The sequence below is a fragment of the Schistocerca cancellata genome, chromosome 3 (assembly GCF_023864275.1).
Source record: "Schistocerca cancellata isolate TAMUIC-IGC-003103 chromosome 3, iqSchCanc2.1, whole genome shotgun sequence".
NCBI classification, from domain to species: Eukaryota; Metazoa; Arthropoda; class Insecta; order Orthoptera; family Acrididae; genus Schistocerca; species Schistocerca cancellata.
This window is the reverse complement of record NC_064628.1, coordinates 584274281-584287185: the sequence shown is the minus strand read 5'-3', so window position 1 is coordinate 584287185 and position 12905 is coordinate 584274281. Positions and strand designations below refer to the sequence as shown.

General features: G+C 38.7%; 1 protein-coding gene across 1 annotated transcript in view; it reads left to right on the top strand.

The window, feature by feature from the left end:
- The window catches only part of LOC126176442 (uncharacterized), a 197850-nt gene extending 185213 nt beyond the window's left edge, over nt 1-12637 (top strand). Inside the window, exon 3 of the mRNA XM_049923599.1 lies at nt 12372-12637. Within this exon, the coding sequence (XP_049779556.1) occupies nt 12372-12597 (226 nt within the window). The 3' untranslated portion in view covers nt 12598-12637. The remainder of the gene's footprint in view (nt 1-12371) is intronic.
- The last annotated feature ends 268 nt before the right edge of the window (nt 12638-12905 follow it).

Sequence of the window (12905 nt, the reverse complement as noted above, 5' to 3'; positions counted from 1 at the left end):
GAAAGATCAGTTGACAATGTTGTCATTTCTTTTTCAGCAGCAAAGGGAGTTCTATAGCAAATTTTGCAATATCTTATCCCCAGAATGGAACTATGTAAGAAACAGGAGTCAGTGATGTTAGATTTCTTGCTTGAGTTCAGTTTTCTCTCGTAAAAAATTGAAAAGATTCGACTACTGATCTACTAGTTAAAACATTACTTCTGTATTTCACTGCTTGCATCATCACAAAAAGTGGCATCTGACATAACTGGCACTTAGAACCACTCCATTGTCTGATATGGCACGTTCTTATCGAATTATTTATTTTCTGATTTGTCTCATTAGTAATTGCAGTGATGAGGTGAGGAACATAATACTATGGGATCCGAATACCTTCTCAGTTTTTCGGATGCGAGTAAGCTATGTACAAAAAAGAGATATATTGTCTTTTGATTCTCCTGACAAATGTGAGATTTGGCACTTAGACATTTCCATTCTTCAGTTATAAAACATACTGTGTTATGAAACCAGTAATAACCCTCAACTGCACGAGCTCTGGTCGCGCCGAAGTAAATTTTTCTCTATGAAAGTAGCAAACAACAAGAATTACCTAAAATGAGGCTAGTACCGTTCATGATCTTCAATAATCACTTAACGGGAAGTACAACGTATTATCGCGAAAATGTTACTAGAGGGTCTATCGTGATACAGTCAAGGTTTGAGTTGACTGCAGCATTCTATGGCGAACCAGATACTAGTAAAACGGAAAAAAGTTTTTTAGTTTTTACAATAGTTGTAGGTGAGTAACGACTGGAACGTATCGCGAAATGTACTCAAGTACTGCAGTAACGAACATTGCCAAACCATACTGTGGAAAACATAACGAGTTACATTTCTCAACAGTTATAAAGAGTCTCCGAACGATCGTATAGCGACTTTCCTTGCGATGCAGAACAAATTCTTGCCACAAATTAACCAGCACTAACGATCATCTATAACGATTTACTTAAATCAGTTACATCTTCATCAATCATTAATACGAAATAACGAACAAAGATCACCGTTACAGACACAAACTCACATTCAGAGACCTTGGAAATAAACGACAGTTTGGTGAAATCCAATACACCAAATACTAGAAAAGGTAAACCGCTCTCCCATCCTCAGAATGCCTCAAAAACGGAAAATAAGCAGCAGAACTTTAAGCGTGTGATTTTCGAGTTATCTTTGTTTTCAATGATGCCGTTTGTGGTATGATTGTATTTTGGTTCGAAGTATATGGCTCATCCCATTTTTTCTAGTTGGCGAACGTTCTAAAACGTTGATTTGTTTTTCGTTCAAGGGCACATGTCTACACTCTAACTTCTGGTGAAATATATCTGAACGTAGTGTTTGGTTTCTTACCTCTCGTTTCTGACTTTTGTATCAAATGGATGGGGGATGGCTTCGATGAGTTTAGCACTGAAATGAGCATGGAATATTCCACTATGAAACGATACTACGAACGAACTCAGGAGGCCCAAGGCCTGTAAAATTAATTATGTACTCTGCAATACTACAATTTTGTTCATGGCTGTTATGTTTCAGCAAATGCAGTATATATTTCAGAATAAATTCCAGTCGGCAATTGTACAGTTGTTTTATCGAAATAAAAGTATCTGTGCAACTGACGGCTTGATTTTATTTTGAAAAAAAAAATTATATATATATATATATATATATATATATAGAGAGAGAGAGAGAGAGAGAGAGAGAGAGAGAGAGAGAGAGAGAGAGAGAGAGAGAGAGAGAGTTCATTGCACAAATCGTACTTAATTTTACAGCTATTTGTAAGTTCAACAACGGATGCAAATGTAATTCAACGAGCATGCCGGCAAAATGTGGAAAACTCTTTAGCTCTCCGCAGTCAGAATTTTTCACTGCGATCCTTTGTCTGATATAACAGTACCCAGAACTTGCATTCTCAGTTTATTTTCATTTTAATATTTCATATGATTCAAACACATGTTCTATTCGTCTCATAAGTCACTTTCGTAAATTACAAGCGTAACGTTTGTGTTTCTACAACAATTGTGTTTGGGCAACAGCAGAAGTTTCACCGCTTCTCTCATAGATTAAGAATTGCAGTTACCGTGGTTCCTGAGAAGGCTTTAGAAGAACTCTAGGAAACACGAAGTATCCGAAATGGTACTTTACAACGAAACGCATGGCCCCTATCAATTACGGAAGAACGACTACTGCCTGTCTCACGCATCAAAGCAAGTATTTGTTTTTACATTTGTTACAATAATCTGAAGTTCAGTGCAAGGGCGGCAGCAAAAGAGAGAGAGCACTATTTGAAGAACTATACCGGAATTATATTACATATGAAGATAATGAGATAATCTCTTCAGATTCCTATAAGCGAAGAACCAATGCCCTGACCGTCATTACGTAAGTGGTACCGATATTTCAAGGAGGTTGGATGTCAACCATCAAACTCAATGACGTTGAATAAATGATAAAGACATCAAGTGCTTACGAGTTATTTGCTTTTGTTCTTTAAAGGACTCTGTTCAAATGGTATTACATGAACAGCGAATCCCTTGAACGACAGTGCACTGTGTACTTTGGAAACGTCTACACATCAACCCTTGTTGATTACAAATGTTTTACGCAGTAAGCTAAATAGCAAACTGAAACGATGCACATTACAGAGGAAGCATGTTTCTCATGTCTGAGGGAGGAACATATTACTTAAAACGCGAGACACTTAACGAATAATCAAACATTTATGTTCGACATCGACAGAACACGTCAAGAATGCCACTCACCAAAACGTAGTGAATCTCAACATTCCCATCCGGCTTCTCATCAACTTTTCAAGTATGCATAACAGTCAACGTAAGGAATTTCTGCGACTTGCGCTCGATACATCTTCACAATCCACGAGAAATGGTACTCGATACCGCGAAAGTTAAGTAAAATTTAATACACGGTGTTCTCCTATGATTCAAGCACCATCAGAATTTTTCCTCTAGAAGACAGTTAATAGAACAAACATGGTAGGTCTGTACCTCGTACCTCAAATATATCAAAATCTGCCAGCTGTCATTTTTGCAGTATTATGGTGCGCCACTGCATGAGTTCTTCAAAACGACAGTCATTCTGAATCAAATGCACACATGGGATTTGTGTATGTGTCTCAGTACCCTCGTCTGGCGGGCACCTGATCTTACTCTGTTTGACTCTTTTATCCGAGTGTATATTGAACAACACGTTCACCAACCTCTTGTCAAAGACGTTAACGATTTGAAAGCAAGTATTGACAATGAAATTACCATCCTTGATGCAGACGTATATTGTTACAGTGAATTGAGCTAAGCAATAAAAGTTGAAGTATCGCCTGAATTACAGTTTATTGTTCCCCATCACTCTCTGCACAGGAAGGCAATGTCCCGACTGACTCACTCATTCATTCACTCACTCGCTCGCTCGCTCACTGACTAATCATCGTTCAGCTCAAACCGCTAAGAACAGAAACTTGAATTTTGGAGAGGGTTTTCATCTTACACTGTGGGCATCGTTTAACAACGGATTTTTCGATATTCCACCCCTAAAGGGGTGAAATAGGGGATGAAAGGTTTTTTGAAACTATGTTGCTATTTTTTTGAAAATAAATCACTATTACAGAACTTTTAAGGCATTTTCAAAGCTATAAAGATCGGTATTTGACTACTCAGTTAGATATAAAAAAATACATGTTTCACTGTTTTTGGAAATTCAACACCTAAGGGGGTGAAATAGAGGATAAAAATTTTTAAGAAAATATTTTGATACATAAAAAAATTTGAAGCTAAGTCTATGAAAAATGGTACTTCACTTCTCTATTAGGTGTAAAGTAATATGCGTTAGAGAATGGAATATTGTATGGAAATGTCACCACAAGAACGTTAAAGGCATGAGTAACAAAAACCATGGACTCCAGCTACCATAATTGCTGTTTGGTCAGAGATACAATCAGAAAAACCATGTTCATATGGCCTTAATTAGTTTAGAAAGTCTAGAAGGTGTTGCAGTTTATTGGAAACATAAAAATTCGATTAAAGAAAAACAAAATCTATGCAGACAATACAGTCTACGCGAGCGAAGTAGCGGGCGCTAAGCTGGTTGAGTCATATTCTTGAGGTGTGAAATATGGTTTGGGTCAGCACGCATTACCTCACATTACTCTGATTTGGAAAAAAAAATCATTGGAGGGGTACATCTGGTTGGTAGTTGAAAGAAAAGTGTGTTCGAAGGAAACATGCTAATTAATTTTCTGACCTCTTTCTTCTGTCACTGAAAGTGAAAAACTAATGGGGATTATTAAGATAAGACTTAAGTCTTCAGTGCTCCAAGGGAAGAAAGAACAAAACCTACATGTAACAGCTTCTGTTAAGAAGTTTAAAAACTGGAAAAAATAAAGGATATTAGCATGGCATTTTAAAATTAATGGTCATGTTACATATCTTAATCAACAGGTGAGTGCTGTCCTAAGTTCAAATCATTCATTCAGTTATTAATTCTCGATATCAATTAAACAGAAGTGTTTATATAATTTAAAAATGTTTTGCAACATATGGTTATATTTCCTTTCATCCCTCTTCTTGGTGCTGTCAGGCGGATGGAATGTTATAAACATATCATAAATCTACATCCGTAGCCATTAAAAATTAAACTTTTCTCTCGCATAATAACATATCAAGATCGTTATCATTCATTACTGAGAGATTCATTGTTTAATAACATCTGCATAAACACCTGCTTTATCGATTACCAAAATGGTTTAAAACGATGAGAAAGAGGAGGAGGGAAAGATTATCCGCGTCAGCTGTATGTACACTAGACAATTAAAAACTAAAACAACTTGCAGAAAAAAGCACCTTGTTTAGTGTCTACTTATGTAGAAAGAGCAGGAAAGAGCAGAGTAGGAAGAGCAGTTGAACGGAATGGACAGTGTCTTGAAAGGAGGGTATAAGATGAACATCAACAAAAGCAAAACGAGGATAATGGAATGTAGTCGAATTGAGTCGGGTGATGCTGAGGGAATTAGATTAGGAAATGAGACACTTAACGTAGTAAAGGAGTTTTGCTATTTGGGGAGCAAAATAACTGATGATGGTCGAAGTAGAGAGGATATAAAATGTAGACTGGCAATGACAAGGAAAGCGTTTCTCAAGAAGAGGAATTTGTTAACATCGAGTATAGATTTAAATGTCAGGAAGTCGTTTCTGAAAGTATTTGTATGGAGTGTAGCCATGTATGGAAGTGAAACATGGACGATAAATAGTTTGGACAAGAAGAGAATAGAAGCTTTCGAAATGTGGTACTACAGAAGAATGCTGAAGATTAGATGGGTAGATCTCATAACTAATGAGGAGGTATTGAATAGAATTGGGGAGAACTGACTAGAAGAAGGGACCGGTTGGTAGGACATGTTCTGAGGCATCAGGGGATCGCAAATTTAGCATTGGAGGGCAGAGTGGAGGGTAAAACTCGTAGAGGGAGACCAAGAGATGAATACACTAAGCAAATTCAGAAGGATGTAGGTTGCAGTAAGTACTAGGAGATGAAGCTTGCACAGGATAGAGTAGCATGGAGAGCTGCATCAACCAGGACTGAAGACCACAACAACAATAACATACGTAGAAAGGTGAGGGGGGGCGGCTCATAAACGCATATTACAAATTACTTTTTAATTTCCCTAAGAACCTCGAATCCTTAGTTTTAACTGCTTATTGATTATTCGTTGTGTTCAGTGTACGCCACATGCTATTTGTTTCCTCAAGTTTTATCCGCTGATAAGATTAAAAGCGAATTAACTAATTGTTTTTATGTTTTCTGTCATCTAGTAGAGGTGTAAGTCTGCCTCCGTTCTGTTTGTTTATATTTCACCACCCATTCAAGTTTATTACTTCGCTGACAAGGAAGGCTAAGTCGACAATACTGCCCCCCGGTCGTAGGATCACCTAACATCTTGCCTCATTCGAGAGATTTGCACGTATTTTACATTAGGTAATTTGGAGCGAAACACGTTGTCAAAATGAACGTGATTCCAAATCGAGAATTAATTTCAAAACCTTAGTGCTCTTGTTTATTTATTAAAATGTTAACATATTTGTATTCTGTAAAAGTGGCATGATGGTTTCTTTAATTTATAAGTCACGTGTTCGGCTTCTGTAATCATAGTTGCAGTTTTATAATTTCGAGAAAGATTCGCTGATGAGCAGTACGTTTGTGGTGTTATTCAAAGCCAAGCTACATCGGCTATTACAGCGTGGGAGTAGGACTGCCGGTAACTCGACAGTCAAGTCCGTCTCCGTAATTAAGATCTCCAGCGGGACGCTGTACGTGCTACCGCGAGCCTTTCACAATTGACGTTCCGTGGGGAGGAGACGTCGTGCGGAAACCGGGCTTCAAACCGGGACTGTGAACAATCGCTGCCTTATAAATGACTCAAGAAGCGCAGCGAGCAATCATTAAAACAGTGTAGTTGGCATCCGAACTAGGGGACGGTAATGTTTATAGTGATTGCGCGAGGGATCGAAGAGGGAGCCTGATGGAGGGGAGAGAAGGGGCTAATGACGATGACGTCATTGCGCGGGAGGGGTTAATTGCGAGAGGGGGCGTGGTCGGCGCCGCCGACGACATGGCGCCTGCAGTCGCCAATCAGGCAGGGGGCGGTGGGGGCGGGGCTGGGCATGGCAACGTGCGCGTCATCACTGCCGAGCAAGGGAGTAATGCAGTAAGACTGGCGGGAGCCTTCGTCTGCGGTAATACGTCAGACCTCAGGCAACATTGCGACACGTCGGCTACGTCCATCGCGATTTCTGTCAAATCGTCTGTAGGAGTCCTGACACTGAAGCCTTCAAAACGAGTACAGAAATTTCGCTTTTTCGATCGTCAAGTTTTGAAACATAAAACTCAGAGAAAATGATGGAGCACTTATCGAGATATGAGATACATTTCCCTGTGTGGAAACTATTTAAAAAACGGCAAGTAATTTAACGCATCCATTAAAGAAGACCGGCACAGTCTGTACTCTTCCAAATTAAAGGAAAGACAATTAGAACTGCGTCTGAACTTTTAACAGAATTACAGGAAGTCTAGAATCGCGTGGAAACAGTTTAGATATACTTAATGACTAGAAAAAACGTTTTAATAGATGCAGCACTAGCTCACATGGATGGAACAGGATATTTGGTTCGGCCTTTAAAAGATAAAAACTTGGTATCGAGATGTGGATCAGTACCTCGAAAACGAATGTAAATGCTACCTGGGGTAGGTAGCCTGCAAAGCAGAAGACATCTGATTGGCATTGACATGTCGTTAGTCTCGATCACACGGTTGGATATCCACGCAGTAACAGTACATAGCAGCGAAATGTCACTATTCCGAGCTTTCGGTTGCACGTTTCTGCTTCGTATACATCGATAAGAAGATTAAAAGTGAAGTTAGCAGTAAGAGAAACGGTGCATCCTGCCAGCCGTAGGACTGCCTTCAGTACCATACTCCCATTCCTATTATAAATCTTCAAAATAAGTGTGATATTAATTTTCACGCAAGAAAGGAAAGGTTACGGCGACTGGCGCCTCTGAAAATGACGCAGAATTACTTAGAGATCCAGGAAATTACAAAGATAGATATAGGGAAACATCATCAATATGGTGTACTTTTTTGCCTGACAGTTATGTATAATCCCTCCAAGATCTTCCATAGTCTGAAGTAGTTCTTCAGTTAATCTGCAAACTGTAGCTTGAAGAGTTAGCAACTCTAACAAAACGCCGAGAAGAAATCAAGCACACCAGGTAACGTTTACAACAATGTGTATTAATAGAATCTGACGATCATTGTACACTATCCTCAATTACACAAAGAGTAACACGTTCTGAATCTCTAAAATCGATTGTTCCGCAGGAGTTCTACGAGTATTTCGCACAGCTAGTATTAGGAAGAACGCCTTATTGAAATCAAGCACAGATGATCAACAATGGAACTCTGGAAACTAGCAGATATGAAATTTCTTTTACTGCGCCCCCTGAAAGTACGTCCGTTGCTCCTTGGTGATTTTTTCTGGCAATGTGGGAGATATTACGCAGCACTCTGAACCGTTACTGTCAGGCTATTTTCAAAGTGTAACCTGATTTGTATATAGTTCTTTCTCAGAAAGGACCTTATTTGTGTACCTTAATCTTGTTGTTCAGCGCAAATGCTGCTATCTTTTTGAATAATTTTATGCTGATAATGATTTTAAATTTGACCATGATGTTAATTATAATGATTATCAGTATCATGATGCTGTTGTGAAGTTATTACCAAGGAGGATCAAATAACATTTGAGCGAAACATACATCCAGTGCAGCGAAGTTTAATGTTGCATAAAAAAGCAAGTATCCACAAAGTTTCCCAAGCAGCTGCGGGACAAATGGCCTTGTTATACAGTTAGGGTGAGATGTAATGATAGATGAATTCGAACATGGGTTAGCACTAAACACTCGTGAATATTTTTGAATGTAAAACAAATGACATGCTGAATATAAGATTCAAGAAATATAAACTACACATGCATGCATGCATGTAAAAAGTACGGAGCATTGTGCAGGATACAACATGCAACTTCTAACCGTACATTTTCCAGCTACATTCGCATACAGTACGTGGGTAAAGAACTGATAGCCAAGATGCCGAAGTGATTGAGGTACTAGTCTTGTAATCGAGTTCGGTCAGTCCACCCGAAATAAGGTAATTCATTGTTTTCCTAAATCACTTCGTTGAATTCTGCTATGGTTCCTTACACAAGCACTTAGATGATTTCCATCCACATCTTGTGTTTTGTCTGTAATGATTGGAATGTCAACGGAACGCTGTTTACTTACTTCCAAATGACATTTTACGTCATTATATGAATCCTATCCGTTCTCAGCTTGTCCTTTCGAATGTGAATTGTACAAGGGAAGCAGTAATGTCATTGTTTAATAGTATATCTGAAGTACTTGTTCTTTAATTTTTCCAACAGTATTTAATAATAAGAGCGTCATTTTTTATAGATTAACTCATATCAAGTGGACTAAATGTGTCTAACATTAGTTTGGACTAATGTGAGGTTAAAGTCCTCCCTATTTCCATCGCCTATACGCAGCTTCGGGCAACTAGTTTCGAGTGTTAGAGCGTTGTAGAATTACTGCAAATACAGGCTGTTATTGGTCGAGTCCCAGATTCGATTTCTATTTGTATTAATATTAGCGTTGCCGCGTAAGGAGTAGACAGTTGTCAACACGTATTTTTTAACTTTAGTGAGATTATATGGATTACTGTTGCATGGATATCAGTTTTCAGTATTACAACTGCTCGTGATCCTTGAAAATGAAATGCTCGTCACCACACACACACACACACACACCCACACACACACACACACACACACACAAAGGGAACGTGCTGACGCTCTCTCTCTCTCTCTCTCTCTCTCTCTCTCTCTCTCTCTCTCCCCCCTCCCCCCCCCCCTCCCTCCCTGCACGCTCTCTGATCTACACACGCCGCAAACATTCCAATACGCTCTCTCCATCTCTCTCTCATCCACGAACACTTCGAGCCACCTCGAAGGATTTCATCGCTTCACTGTCTATGCTTCACTGCCTGGAGCTATATAACCCGTGCAGCACGGAGTGCAGTTTCTATTCGCGCTTGGGATTGCAACATACAGTCCAGTTCGGCACAGCGAAACCACACACCATTCTCGGACCGCAGTATATTCATTTTCGACTCAAGCTGTAAAGGTCAGTATCTTGTGGCGATATGATACTATGTTTGTCATATTGTAAAATTAAAATGTTGATTTTAAAAGACAGAATGGAGCTTTGGCTTGAAAGTGTTGCAACAAAATGTTGCATCGAAAGTTCAAGGATAGTTCACCCTCAAAGATTTCCGATCAAGACTAAGAGAATCAAGAAAGTGATGTAACGACTTCAGCCTCCGCGGTTTGAAGCAGTAAGATATCTAACGACTCGCTAAAGGTGACAAAAAGAAAGTGTGGTGGATGTTACACCAATCTAGGATTAACTGATTCTAACGGATCACATCTCTACATGTTATGTAACTAGCTATTTCCGAATATTTCCATGCCACCTGCTAAACTGCACCAAAACTTAGAAACTATACCTGCCAACTGAAAAGACGAGATGGAGAATTTTTATACGTAAGAAAGAGCAAATTAAGAAGTCAAAAAACTGTAAAGTATGTGACCTAGGCTGTGAATGAAAAAGCTACGAATGCATTGTGTTTTGGTCGCTATCACAATGTGTAAGCGAGCGAAGTGCACCCTATCGCTGACTGCCGGCCGGGGTGGCCGAGCGTTCTAGGCCTTACAGTCTGGAACCGCGCGACCGCTACGGTCGCAGGTTCGAATCCTGCCTCGGGCATGGATGTGTGTGATGTCCTTAGGTTAGTTAGGTTTAAGTAGTTCTAAGTTCTAGGGGACTGATGACCTCAGATGTTAAGTCCCATAGTGCTCAGAGCCATTTGAACCTATCGCTAACTATTTAACGCTTTTCTTCTGAACCTAAGAAAATTTTTCTTTATGTGGAAATGCTCATAGTTGATTTTTTAATGATTTTAGATGCAAAATTTATACAAAAATATGTACTCGTTAAAAAAAACATACTTTGTACACTTGGCTTAATTTTATACAATAAAATAACTAATTATGAAATACTCCCTATTGTAATAAGAAGTAAAAACATCATTCAATAATTACCAAGCAACATAACATCAATATTCAATTATACAATGGAAAACAGCGAACAAACCACATCTGTATAGTCTAGTGGTCACGAATTGTTGCACACTGCTACATTGACTTGCTGATATTTTCATACTGATGCCCAACAGTTGGCGGAACTTGCACGTGATAAAAAGGGTGAACATTCACAAATGCTGACCTCAGGTTTCTATTGGGGAAAAAACTTCTTTTGCAGCTAAGACACACTGGAAGTTAATGTACACAATTGTAGCCAGAGTGCCTCAAAGAGCTAATAAGACCATGTGCGGCAGACATCACACAACGTATGCTGGATGAAAAATCTGCAAAGCATTTTTTTTACAATACCACTTTGTAATGACATTGTTTTGCATTGAATTAACAATCCCGTAAACGATGTCAAACAAGAACTACTCGGTAGCCCTCAACACAACAAATTCGTCTTTCAAATGGATGAGTCGACAGGTGCTGCTAGACTGGTCATCTTGCTGATAATTGTACAATATCCTTATAAACATTCGCTCGAAAACGACATTGCTTACGTGTGCATGGTTGCCAACTAACACAGTCGGAAAAGAAATAACTTAATTAGCAACTTTTTTTTATTGAAGCCATCTCAGTTGGAACTATTGTATCGATATTTGTACAGATGGGACAATGACTGGTAAAACAGTAGCCGATGAACAGGTAAGTGCCAAACTGTATTTCCAGCCACTGTATACTGACTGGATAAACACTTGAAATAAAGAAGATAAGGGCAAATCTAAAATTGATTCTTGATGAAGCAGTAAAAATTATTTATTACGTTAAATCACGTCCTCTTCAGTGTCGATTGTTTTCAGTATTGTTTGAAGATTATGGGAGCTAAAATTAATGTTAATTAGTGTTAATTAATAGTTATATCGGGGTAAGATCTTAACAAGATTATTCGAACTAAGAGCTGAATTACAAGCTTTTATGACAGATGTTTCTTTCAAATTAAAATATCATTTGAGCAATGTGACTTGGTTGTTCAGACTAGTCTTTTTGGCAGATGTATTTGGGAAAGTTAAATCTGTCTTTACAAGAAAAGTAGACAACAGTTTTAATACTAATAAAAAATAAACGCCTTCAAAAAAACATTTTTGGATTATTTGTGCTGTAAGGGAGAATTAGAAAGCTTGTTAACACTAAATGAGTCCGTTGGTGCCGGTCTCGTAAACTGACATTCGGCTGGGAGACCGGTGTGCTGCCACATGCCCCTTCATATCCGCATCCAGTGACGTCTGTGGACTGAGGATGACACGGCGGCCGGTCGGTACCGTTGGGCCTTCATAGCCTGTTTTTTCGTGCGGAGTTTAGTGTCCATTGGTGAGACAGCAAAATTACCAAATAAAATTCTTGAAGAATTGGTCCAATATCACAACGATATACGCGCCTCTTTTGAGATGAATGTTGCTGAAGGGCAGAACACAAAACTGAAAAGGAATTCATGAGTTCGGAATCCTTTTGTACCAAAGTGTCAGAGACCAGGAAATATATCAAACGAAACCTATGAATCCCTTTCAGAAATGATATAAGATTTAAGCCTGGAATCACTATTCAAATTAATGTCACTTGACGATTTTTGTTACAGGTTTCGTGATGAGTATTCACAACTTGTCTTACAGGCTCTGGCTGTTCTTCTCCCGTTCCCAACAACATTCTCAGCATATGCAGCTACGAAGACAAAATACCGCTTGACTGGATCTGCACCTGATATGCATCTTCAGCTCTTTTCTTTCGTGCCTAACACTGAACAGTTGATCAAAAATAAGAAAACATCATACCTACCATTATACGGAAACAATTTTATCAATTAACAGTGGAGTCAATACAATGTTATTATGTTTATTGTATTATTAGGAGTTGTTTTGTATGTTGTTGTTGAAGTCTGTAGCGTATAATGTACCTATTTTTTCCATGATGATTATTAAAGACTATAATTAAAGAATAAACATAAAACAAGATTTTGCTAATTTTAGGGCTCCGTAAAATATTTAGTATTTCAAACTGGTTCCATCGCCAAGAAGCTTGAGAACCGCTTGTCTATAAAAAAAAACTACCAAATAAAACATGTACTACATAAGAGCAAGGTAATTATGCGTTATCGTCGTTGTTGTCCTCGTGC